The 22,384-nt window shown below is 42.3% G+C and overlaps 1 protein-coding gene across 1 annotated transcript; it reads right to left on the bottom strand.

The window, feature by feature from the left end:
• Positions 1-17,557: 17,557 nt before the first annotated feature.
• On the bottom strand, positions 17,558-20,647 carry LOC119733080. Its single transcript, XM_038206660.1, has one exon. It carries the CDS (start codon positions 20,645-20,647, stop codon positions 17,558-17,560), a length of 3,090 nt encoding a protein of 1,029 aa, XP_038062588.1.
• Positions 20,648-22,384: the final 1,737 nt, after the last annotated feature.

The raw sequence follows: 22,384 nt of genomic DNA on the forward strand, positions 1-22,384 counted from the left end.
TTTGTAAAGTAAGCACGTTTTGCATTTCGAAGGACATTAGTAAGTATGTTTATATAGCGTACATTCTGGTTACGATTAAAATCAGTAGGACTAGCAATATATTTACGATAAAGTTTATTTTTCACAGAAATTGACTTGCATAAACTAACAGTCATCCAAGGACATTTTGGTGTTAATTGTCTTGATCTACATTTGTCTTGCTTAAGAGGAATATGCTTATCAAGATTATTATTGGAAATATCCATGAAACGAACAAATGCTGAGTTGGCATCCTCTGCCACATTTTCTGATGCAAAGTCTCGGGCTGGAATATATTGATGATTAACACGGTTCACTTAAAGGGGGTATGGAGTAAATACTGGGAAGTGATCATTTAACAATGATACCAGATTTAGGTAAGGGGAGTATGTTAGTAAATATATTGTCAATTAAGGTGGCTGATAAAGATGTTACCCTGGTTGGCTTATGAAATAATTTCAAGCATGATGAAGTATAAGTTATGTCCAAAAATTCTTGTGATTGCTTATTATTTGAGTTCAACAGGTTTAGATTAAAGTCACCCGAGACAAAACACAGTTTATTTTTTTTGCACAGATGACTGAAGACTGTTTGATAACTAGATAAGAATTCCTCAAACTTAGCATCTGGAGCTTTATAAACTATTCCAATGACAATATTTTTTACATTATTAGCCGTGATAATTACAATAAACATACATTCAAAGGAGTTGTTACTCAAATTATTTAGGTCTGGTCTAGAAATATATTGAAAATCAGTAAATTTGTAGAATGCAACTCCACCCCTAATTCTGCCCTCTCTATTTTTAGTTACTAGGGTAAAAACCAGGTAATCGTAGTTGATTCAGACAGGAATTTGAATTCAACCATGTCTCAGTCAGGCCAATAACAGAAAAGTTATGATTTAGGAAGTGAAGAAAATACTTAATCTGTCGACATTCTTGGTTAAACTTATAATGTTTAGATGCAGGAGTGAAAAATTATCAACTGGATCATGATTAAAGAATCAACACAATCATTGAGCGAGTAATAGCATAAATTTGCAATATTACAGTTCTCGTCGTTTTCATTGTCTGGAAGTTCAATGGAGCTAAGTTTAAGATTCGACAAGGTTCGGAAACTAAGAGGGAGATCACTTGATGGAATTCATGTCAGAAATTACCGAATAAAATTTTTGCAAATCAAGTGTATTAAAAGGGGGGATAGGTGCAAGACAATGAGGGCAGTACCAGTTCCCATCATCATTAGCTAGCTTGGAGAAATCAATTAGATTGAGGCCAGTACATTTAAGATGCGTTCAGAGATTGCAACAATCACAAAAAGTAATGTTTTGGTTGTTTGTTTTTTTACAGAGTTACAGCATATACTACAGAAAAAAATGAACAGGCATACTGCAAGAAAACCAAAAAAAGGGAAAACACGGTGGTAGGCCAAAAAAAAAATATTTGGTCTCTGGTCAGACCAAAGTTCCGGAATTGACACGGCGACACGGCGACTATTTTGCTTTTTTGGTGTCCTCATCCATAATTTGCCTTGGTGCTCTTGATCATTTGGCGTGATGCAATTTCCCATTCCTTGGAGCTCTTTGGTAAAAAACAAATTGAGGAGGTGCGGCAATGAAGGGCGCTGTTGGAGCTACCGCTGAACATTTTGGGGAAAAAAAGATTGACGCGCATGATTAAAATCGACGCGCGCGCTGACCAGAGACCGACTTATTTTTTGAGGGGTCTTAATTCAATACTATGGAAAGAGAAAAATTACGTATAAATCTTGGGTATACATACACAGATACAAATAGTAACAAATACAAACACAATCAAAGCACCAACATCAATGTAGAGGGCTACAACTTTTGACAGATTACGCAAAAAATATCAACCATGCAATTTGGGACTGACAATCAATTAATTACTTCCGCACCCGCAAGATATAAGCCAAAATATTAAGTGAGTGATTCTTACACAAAAATAACCACCACAGTATTAGAGTCCACTCTGAACAACACGTTTGTGTTATAACATTGAGAGTGGACTCTATTAATGTAAGCCAAAGGATACATGAGGGCCTATTTAACTAGGTCGGGTAGGTGAGGTGTGCTTCCTGCCATTGATAAGGATTTGGCCATTGCGGAATTCGACCTTCTTGCCAGCTTGCTAGGCTTGTTTCGTGACATCCTTCAAGCTCCGTTTTTTTTTCGATGTCAGCGGTAGGCAGGTAAGGCATGATGAAAATGCCACAACTTGCGAGGGTGGATTTTGCACGCTGCAAGATGGCCTGACGTTCCGGTCTGTATATGAATTTCGTGAGTATATGTCTGGGCTTGTCGGACGGAGACTTGGGAGGGCTTCCAGTGCGGTGGGCATTCTCTATCTCCGGTTCTAGTCCACGCTTTTCAGCCAGGACTTCCTTGATCTTTTCATACGCGTAAGATGGGGACTCGTCAGGGAGCTCAGGGACGTTGCAAAACCTCAAATTATAGCTTCTAGAATACCGCTTCATCTGCAGTGACGTTTCTTCCAGTTTGTCAATCTTCTGTTGTGATTCTTCAAGTTTCGAAGAAACTTGAGCTACTTTGGAAGACAGGACTTTGTTTTCAGCTTGGGATTCGTCCAGCTTCTGCGCAGCGAAGGTAACGGATTCCTCGAGGTGGCGTTGTTTTCCCTCGTTTTATCTAATCTTGTCATGAACGACTCCTAGTTCATGAGTATGGTGTCAAGTTTAGCCAGTAGTCCCACCTTCATCATCATAAGCTCCTGCTGAATTGCTGTGATGTAAGGGGGAACTTCGGCTTCTTGACCATCGGAATTAGTAGCAGTAGATGATGGCGTATGTACTTGCATATCGTCGGTATGGAGAACACGATTCTGTCGAGGTGTGTTTTTTTTTTCTTTCTGGGCGGCATACTGACTATTTGCTGAAATACGAGTTACCTTAGAGCGTACACTAATTGAAAAAACAGATCAGATTACAAATGATGAAGGCCACGTTGCGATGTTGGTGGATATTAATGCTGTTTTTGTAAGCTTCACGGAGCGGAATTGAAAGATATGTCAGTCCATGAAGAGCGCCCTCAGTCTTTTCAAGTGATGGCATGACAATGTCATGAGTGGTGTTGTTATGTCTTCTTAAAAATGACTGTTTTACATTAGGTGATCCAGGGGAGGGGAAATGGGTGTACAATCCACCCCACCCATACCCGTCTCCCAAATTAACCATCCCCCATGAAAGGAAAAGAAAAGGGACAAAAGGACAGAAAAGGGAAATGAGAGGGGAGATAAGTGTGCAGTCTCATGCTTTCAGCCTCAGCAGGTTTTTTGCTGACATTTGTACTTTTTTCCATATATGTTACTCTTTTATTGATGACTTCGTCTCAATGTTGTATTTCCAAAACTTTGTTTTCAACCTTTATCCCCATGCTAAAATTATTTCTAGATCTATTTATATTTAACATACTGTATTTAGATAACTGTAAGTCTGGTGTGGTCCTGCATGTATGTAGGTTGGTTAGGATGTGTGATTAGTTAAAGTGTTGGTCATTCCATTCTTTTTTACTCTTTCACGTTACCCTCACAGATAAAGCCAATATTTGTTCTGATGATTAGCCTGGTAGCTTGTACATGCATGAGAAATCCCCAGAACTGGTTTTGTTTAAAATTTAGCTAGTTAGTTGTGGAGATGAGGGTCAGCAAATTTTGAGTAGGTAGCACGACCGCTGAACTTTGATTGCTTGTAAATATCTCCAAAAGTATAGCACCAATCAAGCTAAGTGTTGTACCGTCACAAAGCACTTTGAATGATCTCCATTTTATGACAAACAACCTACTTAAGGTCGAAGCTCAGAGTGCAAAGAAATCATACAACAAAATGACCTTTGACTTTTAATTCGGAAATAAGTATTGTTGCGGGAACCCCCCAGGCCAACCCAAGTCTGTTAGGATAAGTATGACTCCTAATGGGGTTAAGACAATCTTCCCAAACCAAGGCTCTTCCTAGACGAGAGATCACTCGGAGCGACCTTCAAGGCTAAGGGTGCAGGTCCGTTTTGGTGGAAATCTACCGCCCGATTATGAATGAGTGTTGATTATTTATCTCTGTTAATTAATGGCACAATAAACCTGTAAACATAACACCGGAAGCAGAATTGTCGGTAATCTCAGACAACAATGATCGTAATTTAAGCAACAATAATCAGGTACATTAATTAGCATGTGATTCGGTGGGTTGTTTTATTAACAGGGTCCTTAGTTACTGGAGATAGCCCGCTGCTAGCCTATGCGACAACGCACAAATCATTAAGCACTAGACAACAATGGCAGCAATGAGCAACTATGCACAGCGCTAGTAATAAATCGCTAAGTTAGCAATATCACAGCATCACAAGTGCACAACAGCCGCTTAGCAATGTATACAGTCCTATAGCAGGGTACCCGCTACGCCGTGTGTGTAAGCCAGAATTCAGCTACACATACCAGCGCGAAACTTAAAGGTTAACTTCATCTTTAAAATTCAAAAGGAAACATAAGACTTAACTTCTTCTTTTAATTACAATAGAAAACATAAGGGGGGGGGGGCTGATTTCAAAAGTCTTTAAATATTCACAAAATATAACATGTACCTTCCTCAGATGTCACTTACATGTGTACATGTGCTTCACATGTGCAAAATATAACATGTACCTTACCAACATGTCACTTACATGTACAAGTGTTTCAAATGTGCAAGAACGCCAAAACTCAGCTCATTAAATATGCACAAGATTCTAAGTGCACAGTACAACGTATCGAAAATCCATGTACATGTACAACTTCACCAAAATTTGCTAATTAAATATTCACAAGATTTCACAGGGAATTATCGTACAGCATCTGAATCACATTTTTGCTCATTAAATATTCACAAGAAATTTAAGGAAAATTATACTCGTCTAGACCAAATTTTAGTTCATTAAATATTCACAAGAAATTAAGGGAAAAATTTGCACTGATTTTAAGGGCAGAAATTTAAAGGATAATCTTAGACTGATGAAATGTACACTAAATTTGATGGCAAGATTTTCGCAAATCGGAATTTTACATGATTTAACTGGGATAAATTTTACAGAGTTTGAACAACGGATTTTTCAATTAAATATATAACAAGACTTTTCTAATGCACCATTAGCACCTAGAATTATATTACAAGATCAGTCAAAAGTTCATATTTTGCTCCTCTCATTGGATATACATGTACATATTTTTTTTTACTTCTACATGATTATGGTGAATCACTTTGTACATAAAATTGTTAAGTACTTTACCAGATCTTAGAAAATTTAAATAAAAGTCCTGATTTAAACAGATTAATGATTTTTTTCCACATCCAATTTTACATAATTTACATCTGCCGAATTTGTGAGAAATGTGTTTACGATTAAAATGACTGATTATTTTTAATAATTATTTAACCGACAATAACACCTAACTTTTTTCAAAACGTAACAAATAAATTTGGAACTGTCAAACTTAACTGGTTCAGAACTGAACAGAACAGAACAGAACTGTACTTTCCTACAGGCCGCCCTTGTTTGTCTACTTCGATGGGTCTTACATAGGAGATGCAGCGCTCCTCTTCCTTCACTATAGCTCCTTCGAGGATGACTTGTTTCAGGGTATACTCTCTGATGATTGCCTTCTTCATCCGTTTCTTCGGAGGCGCTTTGTCGCCATCTGCTGACATCTCGCTGACGTCATCTTGCAGGCCTTCGAGCGACAGCATCGACGATGCAGTGCTCGGGTGAGGTGACGCCTCTATAGCTGCCACATCCTGCATCATCTGCAGCGTCCCTATTGGTTTCCCACTACTACGAATGCAGGGGGAAACCGAGGACTTCGGGGAAGTGGCTGGCTTTATCGAAGGGGAAAGGGGAGTTTGGACAGTGATAGGACTGCCTCTCCAGAGTGGGGGGGGGGGGGGGGGGGGTTCTGGCTGGCGGAGGGGTTGAATTTCCCGGCATTACTTAGGGAGCGGTTCGGCTCTTGGTAACCTCTGTAGATGCGACCTTGTGCGGGACCGCGACAACCTTTTTCATCGCCGGTGTGGAGACTGCTGGACCGCCGGTCGAAAGCTCTGGTGACACATTGTTATGTGCCGTTGCAGCGTGCTCACCACCCCTGCTTGGTACGAACACTTGCTGCAGTGAAGGATGTTAGCTGATCTGTGCACATCCTCGATGTGCCTCCATAGGCTCTGCCGATTGATGAACTACACTGGGCACTGGCGGCAGTTGTACCGCCTGCATTTGGTCTTTCTGCTATCTTTGTCTTGAGGCATCCTCACTTGATACTGGAGAACAACATATACAAAATTATGGAAACCTGTTGAAACCTCTCAAACTAACTCAACAACAAATCTCAACACTAACGATACCGCAGGGGCAATTTGTGGGCCCGTCTTGGGTACCGTCTTGGTGGTGACTCATCTGGCCGTTCTGACTAACTGGCTGGACTACCTGGACTCAGTTCATCTGTAATGGAATCTTCCATCGCAGGAACCTCATTTTCGGCCACTTCGGCCAACTCCTCAGACGACTCTCGGTCATCTTGAACCTGTGTGATTTTATCCATGGGGAGGCTTTCCGTCACCTGTTCCCCAGATTGACGATCCCACGGTTCGATTGCCTCACCGACATACGGTTTTAGTCGTTCTACATGGACTACCTTTGGCTTGCCATTACGCTTAAGTTGGATACGAACCGTTACATTTGACAGCTTCGACAACAAGCCATGGTCCTTCCCACCTAAGTTGTAATTTGGGGGACATGTACTTTTTCATTGCAGGGTTGTGTAGCCACACAAATTGGCCCTCGTTCAACCCATGCTGAGATGCTCTCCTGTCAAAATTCTTCTTTTGCCTCCGGGCACTTTTCTCTAGACAATTCCTCGCCCTATTGTGGGCCTCCTGTATATTACTTCGCAATGTTTCAGCGAAGTCGGCAGTGGCTTCCACCTCAACCTCAGGACACCCTGTCACCAGATCCACTGGGACACTCACCTTCCGCCCCAACATCATCATGTTGGGCCAATCATGTGCGCGCAGCAGCCCACGGAGCTCGTAAGCTCTTCCCGGTCACTGCACACAAGTGATTAAGCGTTAGTGCTCTGGTTTGATGTCACAACTAAACACTTTCCGTCACAGTATGTTTCAAATGTTGTTCTTATGTTTTTCATATGCGAGTTTGGTGTTAGAACTATCCCCAGAAAATGTTGTAAAGGACGCACTTGTTATAAGGTCTTTGCGTTACGATACTTTGAAATTACAACAATTGTGTCAATGTTCATATACGCAGTATTAGCAAAAAATGTTTGTGCGGGTTGTGTACTTTTCGCTTAGCTTTTAAAAGAAATAATGATGTGTGCATTCACCTTGACTGGTCCAAGATGGCATGTCATTAATGGGGCACTGACTTGGAGACGGAGGTAAGGCTAAAGAAGTAAAAAGGGAGTTCCATTTAACTTACAGAAATTATGGACCTTGCTCAGTTAAACACATTTGTTACTAAAGCCGTAATCACTTTGGACTTTTGTCAAAGTACTGCGACTTTTCTGTAGAAAGACAAAATTAATCCAATGCGGACACTCGGTAATCTCCCCTCCCTGTCAATTTACCGCGAGCATGATGTAAAACTAAAAGGCCGAAAGTGGTCGCGGAGAACTTCCGCACAGCTACTGTAACTTATTAGGGACGCTAAAAAGTCCAATGCGAACAGCTTCGAACTGAAGAACTACCGCGACCACGCGTACTCCTTGTGACACTTCCGGTATACGTCACAGTCATTCAGCCCCGGGGCTCAATGCGCGCGAAAATGGCAGTATGGTTCCCCGTCTCCTCTATTACAGCGCGTCGGTAAGGGTGTACATTGTACTGTACTAAATGGGGTTGCCTTTCTTTTTTTGTTGTCGGAGTACAGAAGACTGTATACCTTTATTAAGATGATGCACTGGGACCCATTATGACATCATCATGGCTTCTGATTTTGAATCTACATGTAAACTATTAAAGGAGCGACATCTGTCTGTTTGCCCATCCCCGAAAGCAGAACAAAATCACCTAGACAAATTTCGCTCGTACCCCCCGCCCCGCAAACAGGGCGCTGGTGAGGTCTGATGAGTTTGAAGGAAGTACAGATTGACCTTTGCATGCAGCTAGCGCGCTACACATGATTGGCACCGGAAGCTAGTTTGTATGACGCGTTCTACATCGCATGTCACGAAAATCTATCCCATGAGAGCTCAAATGACGTCAGCCCTGACCAGCCTCCTGTTTGCAGGGCGGGGGGTACGAGCGAACGTGTCATCTACTGATTGGCGAATGGGGGCGCCATTTACTTTATACGGTGTGCCGTTATAATTCTTTGTAACGCGCTGTCTTTATTTTGATCCCGTAAGTGTTTTGTACGGAAGCGTATTATGACCATCCGAGTTACTGCGTTACTGAGATAAAATATCTTGGAAACATAGAGTTCCATCATAAAATATCTTTACAACTCGGAATGCAGCGATGGTCATCATGAAAACGCTGAATTCCATGACAGCCTATCATGGAAACGTGGAAATCCGCGTTATAGGTTATCGTGGAAACGTGGCATTCCGTGATAGGCTATCATGAAAAGGTGGTATTCTGTGTTATGGTATCGCGGAAACGCGAAATACTGTGATATCCTATCATGAAAACATGGAATACCGCAATAGCCTATCAAAGCAACATGGAATTTCGTGATGTAGTATCGTGGCAAAGCGAAATGCCATGATATCGTTAGCCTATCACAAAATTCCACGTTTCCACGACAGGTCACCACGGAATTACATGCTTGCAGGATAGGCTATAACGACATTCCACGTTTCCGTGATAAGCTATCACAGTATTCTTCATTTTCACGATAGCCTATCACGGAATTCCAGATTTCTGTAATAGGCTATCACAATATTCGACGTTTCCACAATAGCCTTTCAGGGAATTGAAAGCTGTAGCGTAGAATCATGTTTGCAGGGCGGGGGGTACGAGCAAACTAGACAAATCTACTGATTGGCGAATGGGGGCGCAATTAACTTTATACGGTGTGCCGTTATAATTCTTTGTAACGCGCTGTCCTTATTTTGATCCTGCAAGTGTTTTGCGTTTGCAGCTGTAGTGTAGAATGGGAACCAGACAATGGAACTTTCATGGAAAAAGCACCATTAAAACATTATTTTGAATATAAAGACCCACCTTCACACTGTGTTTTAAAGCAAAAATTAAGAATACAACTATCAGGGTTGATTTTTGTAGGACGTCATCATGACGTCATAGTTTTTTTCGCGCACAGGCTTTGTCTGCATTAAGGTCATCATATACACTTATTTTGAAGCGATTGCCGAAACTTCGCCACACACTTTAACTGAAAGTTCAATTTTTGACACTTTCGACCTGCCAATAGAGGGTGCTCTAACATGTTATGACGTTACTGGTAATTTTTGTGTGAAGTACAATCTAGCTAGAGACGGTCATTGTTAAAAGCAAGTTCACATCTTTTTCCACTTTTAAATTATAAGGCACTTCCGGATTGGACCGGAAGGATTGGACCGGAAGGAAAGGTCACGTGATTTTACGCACACGAGATAAAATGAAGACCATGAATTATTCTATCCATTCCTGAAAACGTAAAGTTCGGGTCTCTCACAGCCGATTTTATACTGATTTTCAAAGATTAAATCTAGTAATCTGTAACGTGACGTTGTTAGGTTACTGGTTTAAGGTTGATAAGAATTGACTAGATTGCGGAGACTCACCATTTGGGGTTCACCATGCGGGCCGCCATGTTTGCACATGTTTTATTCATGAGTGCGTGTACTTACAGAACGTACAGTTCATGTCATGGAACGTACAGTCCGAATGCCTGTTATAACATCTCCCCTTTTTCTAAAAGAAACAAACTGGTTAATAAACAACAATGTGAATATAAATTCCAAGAACTGGAATCAATTGAAAAGTTCAAATCCTTGAGTTGAGAGATTTGAGAGTCTCTGTGACTAAAATAAAGTTGCTAGTGTTCAGCTTAATGTTCAGATGAGATGAGGTTTCTTGCAGATCTAACACGTTACAGTTCTATGTCCAATAAAAGTTGATTACTGTAATTTCGCGTCTCAGGCTCTGTGGAATCACAATGCGGTCACCATATGTGAGGATACCACCGACTAGGCTGATCTTGTCTTGGTCATCCCAGAACCTTTTCAACTCTGGGTCGACATCCTTCTGGTACTTAGGCCATCCATCTTTGACGTGAGTGATGACTGCACTCAGGGTACGGTCGTGACTGGTCTCTAAGGCTATTTCGACCAGCTTTGCATCAGATGCTGGCCACTGGGTTGTGATCAAGTGGACATGTGCTTCGATCTCGCCTTCAAGATCTTCATCTGGTTCGGCCACTTTATCTCGCTGGAGAGGAGCTCGCGAAAGTGCATCGGCCACAACCAGGTCCTTACCAGGGGTGTACTCTGCTTCGCAGTTGTATCTCATCAGCCTCATCAGCAGTCGTTGGCATCGGAGAGGGGCATCACATAAGTCCTTTTTGTTGATTAGGGACACTAGGGGTTTGTGGTCTGTCTGGAGCGTCACTCGTAGACCGCGGAGATAGACGAAGAAACGCTCACATGACCATACAGCAGCCAGTAGCTCCTTCTCGATCTGTGCATATCGTTGTTCAGCACGTGTCAGGCTTCGGGAACAATATGCTACTGGTCTCCAGGACTCATCTTCCTGCTTCTGAAGGATGTATCCACCAATGCCGTAACTGCTGGCATCAGCACTGACCATTGTTGGCTTTGTTGGGTCATAGTATGCAAGCGTCGGGGCTGTAGTTAGCAGAGTCTTGAGGTGTCTGAAAGCACTGCGTTGTGCTGGACCCCAAGTCCACTCTGTGTCGCCTTTCATCAGAGCATTAATCGGTGCTGCCACTGTAGCTGCATGGGGTATGAAACGAGATAGCCAATTCACCATCCCCATCAGTCGTTTGACTTCCTCCTTCGTCGTAGGCGGCGACATCTGGAGGATTGCATCAAGTTTAGCAGGATCAGGGTGAATTCCATGCTTATCGAGACGATGGCCAAGGAAGTGCACCTGCTCTTGCGCAATTTTGCACTTGTCCTTATTAAGCTTCAGCCCAGCTCCTTGTAGAATTTGCAGTACATGACGGAGACGTGCGTCATGTTCCTCTGGTGTCGCACCCGTGACAAGAACATCATCCATGTAGACGACAACTCCTGGTAGATTGACCAGCAGATCACTCATGATTCTCTGGTACAGCTCAGGTGCCGATGTGATGCCAAATGGCAGGCGATTGAAGCAGAATCTACCAAATGGTGTGATGAATGTGGTTAACTTCTGGCTGTCAGGGTGGAGCGGAATTTGCCAAAACCCATGCTTGGCATCGAGGACAGAAAATAACTGGGCACCGGCAATTTTACCCAGGACCTCTTCCAAGGTAGGTATGCTAAACTGCTCCCTGGCCACGGCTTTGTTCAGCATTCGTAGGTCAACACAGACTCTGATGTTTCCATTTTTCTTTGGAGCGATCACGATCGGGGCGCACCAATCAGTTGGTTCTGTGATGCGCGTGACGATTCCTTGTTTCTCCATTTTGTCTAGCTCTGCCTTGAGTTGGGGGTGCAAGGGCAGTGGGATTCGACGAGGGGCATGGACACAGTGCGGTGTAGCGTTTTCTGTCAGCTTTATCTTGACTGGTGGGCCTTTTAGGCATCCGGTTCCCTCATAAACATCATCATCATTTATCATGGTGTACACACGCTGCACCAGGTTAAGGGAAACACAGGCATGTTTTCCCAGAACTGGCTCACCATCGCCAATGATAAGAAAAGTCAGGATATGGTACTTGCCCTTGACTTCACATGATAGGCGTTTCTGTCCTCTTGGCTGGACTTTTCCGCCGAAGAAACCGCACAGACGGGTTGTAGTCGTAGACTGCAGGGTCGGGTTGTGGAGCTTCAGGGTGTGGTAAACATGAAGTGGCAGTATGTTTACCTCGGACCCAGTGTCAAGCAAGAAGTTGATGGGCTTTTTCTCAACAAGGATGGTCTGGCGCCAGGAAGTGTGTGATGGGGCATTTTTACTGGATACGGAGCCTACAAAGAACTCAGTCTCATCGTCAGATGAAGTCGGTGCCATCACAGCTCGCGTGTGTTTAGGTTTGGATCGGCAAACCCGGCTAAAATGTCCAGTTTTGTGACAGGACTTGCACTTCTGGCCTCTAGCAGGGCATGTAGCATGACTTGGGTCGTATCCGCAATTGGGACACCTGGCCTGGTGGGTGTTGGGTTTGGTCGATCGATTGTGGGGCATCTTCTGTCGAGGTTTGGGGTGCATCGCGTGAACAGCCGCCGTATTGTGTGCTCCTTTAATTTCACGGAGATCTTTGGTGGCTGTCTCTAGAGTTTTTGCAACATCCAGGGCTTTCTGGAAAGTGAGGCTATCCTTAGTCAGAAGATGTTTCTGAACATACTCACTTCGGAGGCCACAGATCAGGCGATCACGCAAGGCGTCATCGAGAAATGTCCCAAACTGGCAGGGGCTGGCAAGATCGCGTAGTGCAACAGCATACTGAGCGATGGACTCATCCATGTGTTGTTCGCGTTTGTAAAATCGGAAACGCTCTGCTACAACTAGACGCTTTGGGCCGTAGTGTGATACAAGCATATCACAGAGTTCTTTGAAGCTCTTTGCAGACACTGGAGTTGGTTCAGCTAAGCTTTTTACAGTCTTGTATACAGTAGCACCAACTGCACTCAACAGAACTGCCGATTGTTTCGCCGCAGGGATGTCATTTGCAACAAAATAGAGGTTAAGACGCTCGATGTAGTTGCGAATGTCTTCAACTTGGTCGTACTGGTCGAGACGGCCAATTAACGGAGCGCTGGATACCGCCCCCAACGATGCAGACTGCGTCATTGCGATGTCTACGTGTTCCCGTGCGTGCGTGAAACTCCCAACAATTCGTTCGAAAGTTGTAGCGTAAATGTCACTTTTTCATGCGAAAAGTGGAATGCAAAATGACGGTTATTTTATACTGTATCAACCACTGCTGCCACCATGTTAGGTTACTGGTTTAAGGTTGATAAGAATTGACTAGATTGCGGAGACTCACCATTTGGGGTTCACCATGCGGGCCGCCATGTTTGCACATGTTTTATTCATGAGTGCGTGTACTTACAGAACGTACAGTTCATGTCATGGAACGTACAGTCCGAATGCCTGTTATAACAGACGTCACGTGACCCATAATGACGTCATGATGACGTCACTCTTCGGGACACAACTTTGCTATAGGGACTATGCTTGTGGTAACTTTGAGTGATGTATGACAAAGATTAATGTCAGAAGTGGTGGGCAGAACAATCGTGTACAAAGTCTATGGGGTTTAGACGACAAAAAAAAGGAAAAACTAGAGATTTATGTCTGTTCAATCAACAGAACATATGGCTTTTTCGCATTGTTGATTGTTGTCGTTGATTATTGATGTTGATTGTTGATTGTTGATTGTTGATGATGATTGTTGATGTTGATTGTTGATGTTGATTATTGATGTCGATTGTTGATGTTTCTTGATGATTGTTGATGTTGGTTAATGATGTTGATTGTTGATGATTGTTGATGTTAATTGTTGATTTTGATTGTTGATTGTTGATTGTTGATGTTGATTGATGATTAGTTGATGCTGATTGATGATGTTGATTAACATGTTAATTGTTGTTAATTGATGTTGTTCTTGTTGAATGTTGATGTTGATTTGTGATATTGATTTTTGATGTTGATGTTGTTGATGATTGTTGACGTTGATTGTTGATGTTGATTATTTATGTCGATGATTGATGATGTTTCTTGATGTTGATTTTTGATGTTTATTGTTGATGTTAATTGTTAATTGTTGATTCTGATTGTTGATTGTTGATGTTGATGTCGGTTGATGATTATTGATAGTTGATTGTTGATAGTTGATGATTTTTGTTGTTGATCATTGATTTTGACTGTTGATGAAGATTTTTGATTTTTTTTTATTGTTGATGGTGATTGTTCAGTGATGTTAATGTTATGTTTATATGTGTTTTCAACTATCGCATTTTGATGACGTCATGATGACGTCACATTCTTTTCAAAATTTTGTGTATATACTTATTCCCTATCAAACCAAATACAAAAAAGAATTTTAAATTTTGCATGTTGCGTTCGTGTGATATGGCTTAAAGGTCCAACAATTCATGAAATCATATAAAATCGCATGATGACGTCATTATGGCGTCATTTCAAGTTGTACCTATAACACATCCCGGTCTACCTACATACCTAGTTTCAACCCAATCAGACTTACCGTGCTGTGGATATTGGGCTTCGAATTATGAACTTTTAAGATGACGTCACGTGACCCATGACGACGTCATTAAAACAATACTTGGCGACGCTCATTATTCTTTTGTGGATTTAGCCTGTACCAAGTTTGAAGCGACTTGGATGAATAAAAGTGTTAAATTTTGTAATCAGAATAAAATTGTAAATATTTAAAAAATCGTTAAAAATCTGTCGATGACGTCATCGTGACGTCATTTTTATATTTAGTGCACTGGTACAATTATCTACCCACCCACCAAGTTTCAGTACGATCGGACATTTCCTTATATGTGTTTTAAAAAAAACGCATTTTTGATGACGTCATCATGACGTCTCACTTTTTTCAAAATTTTGTGCATATACCTATTGCCTAACAAACCTAATACAAAAAGAATTTTGAATTTAGCATTTTGCGTTCGTGAATTATGGCTTCAAGGTCCAAAATGTCAAAAATCAATATAAAATCACACGATGACGTCATGATGACGTCACCTCAATTTTTATCTATAACACATCCCGGTCTACCAACATACCGAGTTTCAACCCAATCCGACTTATAGTTCTTTAGATATAGGGTCCTAGATTTTGCACATTTCAGATGACGTCACGTGGGCCATGATGACGTCATGATGACGTCACTTTTCCATGCACGAGTTCACTGTGGGTTCTGACTCTGTGCCAAGTTTCATTAAGATTGAAGTATGTTCAGGGTCAAAAGTGGGGTCGTGAATGAAACATGTGCAAAGTCAATGGGATTTGGGATAGAAGAACAAGAAGAAGAAGTAAGAAAAAAAAAAATCAGAACAAAAACAAAGGCTTTTTCGCTGATGGCGAAAAAGCCAAAAACTAGAGCTATGTCTGTTCGATGAACAGAACATAGGGCTTTTCTGCATTTTTTTTTTGGTGGGGGGAGGGGTGTTTTGTCCATATGCAATTAGATACCATAGTTAGAGGACTAAATTCTTCACATACATGTATAGGACTTCCAAATTTACAACTTTTAACATGACGTCACATGTCCCACAATGACGTCATCGTAACAACACTTTAAATCCCATGAAAGAAAGTGTACCATTTTGTTAGGGGAATAAAATCTTTAAAAATTAACAAAATCATAAAGATATCAACCGATAATGTCATGACGACGTCATTTCAAATTTAGCATACTTGTGACATTATCTACCTATCCACAAAGATACATGAGGATGGGAATTCTGTTATATGTTTTTTGGAAATTTGCGTTTTTGATAACGTCATCGTGACGTTACAAATATAAAAAAAAATGTGTATATATACCATTTACCTAACAAACAAAATACAAAAGGAATTTTGAATTTTTCATGTTGCGTTGGTGAGATACGGCTTAAAGGTCCAAAAATTCAAAAATTCATATCAAATCGCACGATTACATCATCATGACGTCACCTCAATTTTATCTATAACACATCACAGTCTACCGACACACCGAGTTTCCACCCAATCAGACTTACTGTTCTGTAAAAATAGGACTTCAAAATATTCACGTTTGTGATGACGCCACGTGTCCCATGATGACGTCATCATAACAAAACCCGTCAGTCCAGATATATTTTATTGTAGTCTTGATGTGCACCAAGTTTGACGTTAATCCAATAAAACAAAGTGAACAATTTTGTAAATGCAATAAAATTGTAAATAATAAAAAAATCATAAAAAATCAACCGATGACGTCATGGTAACATCATTTCAGATTTTGCATATTTGTGACACCATCTACCTATCCACTAGGTTTCATGACGATTGGGCCTTTTCTTATAAATGTTAAAAAAATTGCATTTTCGATGACGTCATCGTGACGTCAGACTTTTTCTAAATTTTTTGCAGACACGTATTTACTAACGAACAAGAATTTCCAATTTTGCATGTTGCGTTCGTAAGATATGGCTTAAAGCTCCAAAAATTCAAAAAAATATATATAATCACATAATGCTGTCATCGTGACGTCACCTCAATTTTTACCTATAACACATCCCGGTTTACCAACACACCGAGTTTCAACCCAATCGAACTTACTCTTTTGTAGATATAGGCCTTCCAAATTTGCACGTTTGTGATGACGTCACTTGACCCATGATGACGTAATCATGACGTCACTCTTCGAGACACAAATTCACTATAGGGTCTTTACCTGAAAAAAGTTTCATTGGAAAAGGACTTTGACCCATAAAGATCAAAAAAAGGAAAAACTAGAGGTCCATGTCTGTTTGAAAACAGAACATAGGGCTTTTCCGATTATGATTTTATCTTGTACGACTTTGTGCTTTCTTTGCTGATGTGCCATCAAGTGAACTATAATTATTTTGTTCAAAGTTCATGAAAAGTAATATTCGGGTAGTAGCCAATACAACAGATATGAAATAGTTAAGAATTAGTTAATGACGTCATGTTGTCCCTTCGGATTGTGCATATTTTCTAGTTTCCCATCAATATCATGATGATTGTACGGATCTGGGGTAACTGGATGGGTTTTAATCTCATATGTGAACTCGTTTCCACTGTCAATGACTGTTACTTCTGGCCGATACAGTTCTGCTTGATTTTATTCTCTGTATTCCTTTTATTCTGTTCTTCCTTTTCTGTCTTTGCAAGGTTATGCTGTCTTTACAAGGTCTTTCTTTTCTTTCTTTATGCTGAAATACAATAGAGAATTACAACAGTAATCAGTAAGGGAAAAATAACAATCATCCCAACCATGTGACAATTAGCAATGAATTTACATGAACTTTGGATGACAAATCCAGCTTAAACAACTGTTCATCTTACAATATAAACCTCAGATATGCAATCATAAACATTCATAGGGTTAACTCACCCAGTTTTGGTAACATATGTCAGGTTGAATGATGAAAAATACAACACTTTTCAGCATCAAGATGGAGATTTTCATGTAACTTGGAACAATGAAAGCATGGTTTGAAACAGCGCCACCAATAGTCTGAAAGTATATAGCTCAACACTATTAAACTGCAATAGCGCCCTCTGTTGGACTAGCTAGTTTCTACAGCCGCCCCCAAATTTTAAACAGAAATTTGCATAATAACAGGAACCCTAACACTATACTACTGGTAACGGTTACGGTTAAACACTTGGGATCAGAAACTGTGGCCATACAGCCTGAAGGAGACGGGTGCTTGGGTAAGGGACATCCCGGTTGCAGCAGGTGCAGTCTCTTCATCATACTTGGACAGTTGCACTAGTCTGGCAACTGGTCGCTTGTATGTCTTGTTGCCCACTTTCACGTTAACAATGCGAATCCTCCCATCACTGCCGGGAAGTAACTCGTCAACCTTGCCAACTGGCCACTGGGATCGAGTTAGTTGCAGCACAGCCTCTGAAACAGTCCGGTCTCCAAGTACACCTCTAAGAGCGTTTTTGACGGATCGCACTTCACGTTCCCACAGTCCTCCGAAATGTGGCACATTGGGAGGATTGAACCTGAACACGACTCTGTATTGGGCAAGGCGCTGAACCAACTCTGGCTCCATTTCCTTCAGGGCCTGTTGAATCTCCGACTCAGCTCCTTTGAAGTTGGTACCGCAGTCACTCAATAATTGGTGAGGTACACCCCTACAGGAGGCGAATCTTCGATATGCCATCAAGAAGTGGTCTGTGTCAAGAGACTCGACAAGCTCGAGGTGGACAGCCCGGGTTGTCATGCACTTGAAGATCAAGCCCCAACGCTTCTCCTGACGTCGGCCAATCTTCACTCGAAATGGACCAAAACAGTCCATACCAGCGGAGAAAAAGGGGGGCTTATGTAGTCGCAAACGAGACTTTGGCAAGTCAGCCATCTTTGGGACCTGAGGCTTCCCCCGCCATCGTCGACACTCTGGGCAGGTTCGGAGGACACCCTTGACAGCTGTGCGTCCCCGTATTATCCAGTAGCGACGTCGGAGGTGAGCAAATACTTGCTCAGTGCCCGCCTGATGTCCAAAATGCTTATCAGCTTCTTGGATGAGGAGCTTGGTGACTGCATGGTGAGGGTCTAAGACAATTGGGTGTGGTTCTAAGTCAACTGACGCATCTTGTGACACTTTCCTGAGACGACCACCAACTCGTATCAGCCCTGCAGGGATGTCCAGTTCAGGAGCAAGCTCTAGGAGGCGACTATTCCTGGATAACTCTTTTCCTTTCTCCAAGGTAACGATATCTTCCCGGAAGTTGTCCAATTGCGCACGACGCAGAAGCTGGTTCTCCACTTCGAGTGTCTGCTCAGGGCTGAGAACCCCATCCACTCGTTCAGCAGCTGGAAAGAGATCCTGACTCAGGGAATCGACAAGGTCAGACCAACTCTGATGATTGCTGAAATCAAGTTCAGCCACCGGGCCTGCCACAGTGAGACCACAGAAGTTGGTTCCTTTCATCTCGCTGAGATCAGGGGTTGATGTGGCACGAGTCTGGGCTAAGACGGATGCACTGTCACTCTGCCATGTATCAGGTTCAGCAAGTAGCCACGGAGGCCCTTCAATCCAGCGGGAGCCTGGACCCAACTCTGAAACTGAGAGTCCTCTGGTGATGTCATCTGCTGGGTTATCTGCGTAGCGAACATAACGCCATTCGCTGCCGGTTGTCAAAGTCTGGATTTCAGCAATGCGAGTGCCAACAAAAACTTTAAATCGACATGAATCTGACTGTATCCACGTCAACACAGTGGTTGAGTCACTCCACATTGTTACATACTGGATGTTGACATCAAGCGTCTGGGTAACAAACTGAGCAAGCTGTGCACCTACAAGTGCCGCCATGAGTTCCAGACGTGGCATGGATGTCCGGCGCTGGGGAGCCACCCGACACTTGGCAACAACGAAACTGAGGAAGACTTTTCCTTGAGGATCTATCGACCGCATGTATGCCACTGCCCCATACAACCTCTCTGATGAATCACAAAACACGTGCAGGGACCTCTCGACAGTAGCAGTATCCACCTGGGGAGGGGTGTAGCATCGTGGTAATCGTATGGATGGGATATGCTCAAGCTCTGTACACCAGTCGTCCCACCTCTGCTTTATGTCAGCGTTAGTCACGGCTTCATCCCAGTCCAACTTCTCCATCCACAATTCTTGTACTATCATCTTTGCTCGAGCAGTGAAGGGTGCAATGCTCCCAAGGGGCTCAAACTGGCAAGCCAGTACTCGAAGGGCAGTACGCTTGGTGAGTGTTCGGTTCTCTGGGACCTTAGCGGGATGGCATAACTCGTCGCTCTTGCAATCCCAACTCAGGCCCAAAGCTGGTTCCAATTCGCACCCCAAGTTGTCTAGGGAGAGAGATCGAATGTAGCGGTCAGAACGGACCGCGACGGGCAGATCTTCAACCACCTCAGGATGACTGCTAGCATATTTGACCATCTCGAACCCAGCTTCATGGAGGCACTCTCTGGTACTGGCAACAAGTTCCCTTGCTTCTTCCTCACTGTGGCGACTGGCCAGTTGGTTATCCACATAGGTTTCACGCTCGATGGTTTTCTGTACAGCTGGATATCTTGCGTTGGCATCTATGGCAGCCTTCTGCAGGGCAAAGGTAGCGCAGCATGGGCTACAAGCGGCCCCAAATGGCAGCACCAGCCATTGGAAAACCAACCAATCATCTCGCTTTTCATCCCACCAAAGAAATCGGAACATGGGACTGTCTTCTGGAAGGAGTCTCACCTGGTGAAACATCCCAGTTATGTCACCAGACACAGCGACCCTGCCTTGACGGAATCGAAGTAACACCTCCATCAGGGAAGAATGCAGGGTTGGCCCGGCTAGCAACTCATCGTTGAGGTTCTGGCCCATGGATTCAAAGGAGCAATTGAACACGAGACGGTATTTGTTGCTACTGAAAACCACGTGATATGGGATGAACCAGCTTGATGTTTCCATCACTAGTACCTCAGCCAATGTCCCCAGTTCCTGGACGTGTCCCTGATTCTTAAGCTTCTGGATATACGTGGTACAAAACTCCGCTAGCTTTGAGTCTTTGTCCATCTTCCTCTTGTGTGCACGGGCCAGTGCTTCAACAGCTCTTGGGGTGCTTTGTGGAGGACTGGAGCCTGGCTTCCACAGCAGTGGGGTTTGTAGGCGTTGTATTCCTTGCACCTCAACTCGCGAAGTCTTCTCTTTGAGGATTTCAATGGCAAACTTATCAAGCCGGGAGCGTGTTGCTTCTTTTTCATTTATGCGAGGTAGTTTGTCGATTGTCATGAATCTTTCAATCATTCGATGAAGATCATGTTCGGGCTGTTGACATCTCGTGAACAACACCTGCTGAGGGGTTGCTAACTTGCTTGGGTGCTGGAGTCCCTGTCTTCCCTGTGTGGGGGGGGGGGGGGCTGTTTGGTCAGCTGTGGTGATTTGGTAAAGAACACAGCAAACACCCAGGATTCGGATCTCTATATGTGATGTTTTATTTCAGCCACTGAAGTTGGTGTGCAGCGGACAGGCCAACAGCGGAGGCGATGGCAACGTGAGGAATCAAAATAAAAAGAAAGAGAAAACAAAATAAATCAAGTATTCCCTGAAAGTTAACTTAAGACAAAATGTATACATGTATAGTTTGAAAATCATCAGACCAGAACTTTGATGCAAGATAACGACAGATTAAATTTAGGAACCGTCAGGAAATTAATTACCCTGGTCAGTTTTCCTACTGGAATTTAATGAAAGCCTAATTTAGTTACCGTATATGGACTTACTTTACTGACTGCAATGACTAAGAGTTGACTCTGGTTGTCACTTGAGTCATTAATTAACATGTAAATTGAAATAAAGACTGTGAATCAATATTTCACAAGTACTCTCGGATTACTCTCTAATTACTGTGTTACCTTAGAGATAAAATCCAGCTTAATTAAAGTCCACATATTCTACACAAATCCAAGTTCCAATCATATTTATAAGTAGGGCACTCATGTTATAAATTCCCCAAGTACATGTTTGTTTACATGTGATAAATCTTCCTACATGTGCATTTACATGTACAATTTCATGTGACTAAAAGAACAGAAAAGCTTGTTTATATGTGTCAAGTCAAAATGAATAAACCTTAGTACTAACTTCACTGAAGATCCATATGATTTCAACAACTTTAATACAAGAATAACAACAATAGTTTTCAGTCATGGCATCGTCAATTTTGGGCATGAGATACATGTACATGTATACGAACTATTCTGAACGTACCGCAAGAGGGCCTCCATTTGTTCATCGATCGAAAAGTTACAGAAAAGTTTGACCTAAATTACCCATTTAAATATCCCTTTAAACGTTACCAAAGTTGTCCCACAATTGCTATATTCCACCAAAAGTATGATTATCTAAATTAAATGGAATTTAAAGTTAACAAAATAGAGAAATTTACCTGAAGTTGGTGTGCAGCGGACAGGCCAACAGCGGAGGCGATGGCAACGTGAGGAATGCCAAGGCCGCCGCAAGGTGGCGCTGTTGCCGCACACCGTTAAACTTACAAGTGCATCGTAACTTACAAGTACGTCCGACATCCCTCACAATCTTCCCTTGCTAAGAGGTCGTCGCCCTCGACGACAAGTATGTGGCCTTCTAAGACTGAAACTATATAACTACTTAACAATGATTTAAATGCATGCAAACAATCATCAACAATCAAAACATCATAAACAACAGCTTTTGATTGACTTCCTATATAAAGTGGAACTCTTGTTAAACATGAAACAATGAAGTCAAATAAATGTCAAAATTTGACAGGCCTAAGAATTGGCTTACCAGGACTAATAGGGCACTGGGGGTTCCCTTGCTAAGTGTGATGCACATACAAGTAGTTTTGTGTGTCAACTGTCTAGAACATGGTTGAAATGGAAAAACATCTCAAAAATTAGTCCCCAGATTCATCAGTGTCTATTGTGTCCTCTGGAGCAACCATATGCTTGACTCGGTTAAGTAATCTGACTACATTTGAGAATTGGA

This window comes from Patiria miniata, unplaced genomic scaffold (assembly GCF_015706575.1).
Source record: "Patiria miniata isolate m_02_andy unplaced genomic scaffold, ASM1570657v1 HiC_scaffold_25, whole genome shotgun sequence".
NCBI classification, from domain to species: domain Eukaryota; kingdom Metazoa; phylum Echinodermata; class Asteroidea; order Valvatida; family Asterinidae; genus Patiria; species Patiria miniata.

Bases quoted from the DNA above. Each gene is read 5' to 3' on its own strand.
- LOC119733080 (XM_038206660.1), bottom strand. From the start codon at position 20,647: ATGACAATCGACAAACTACCTCGCATAAATGAAAAAGAAGCAACACGC.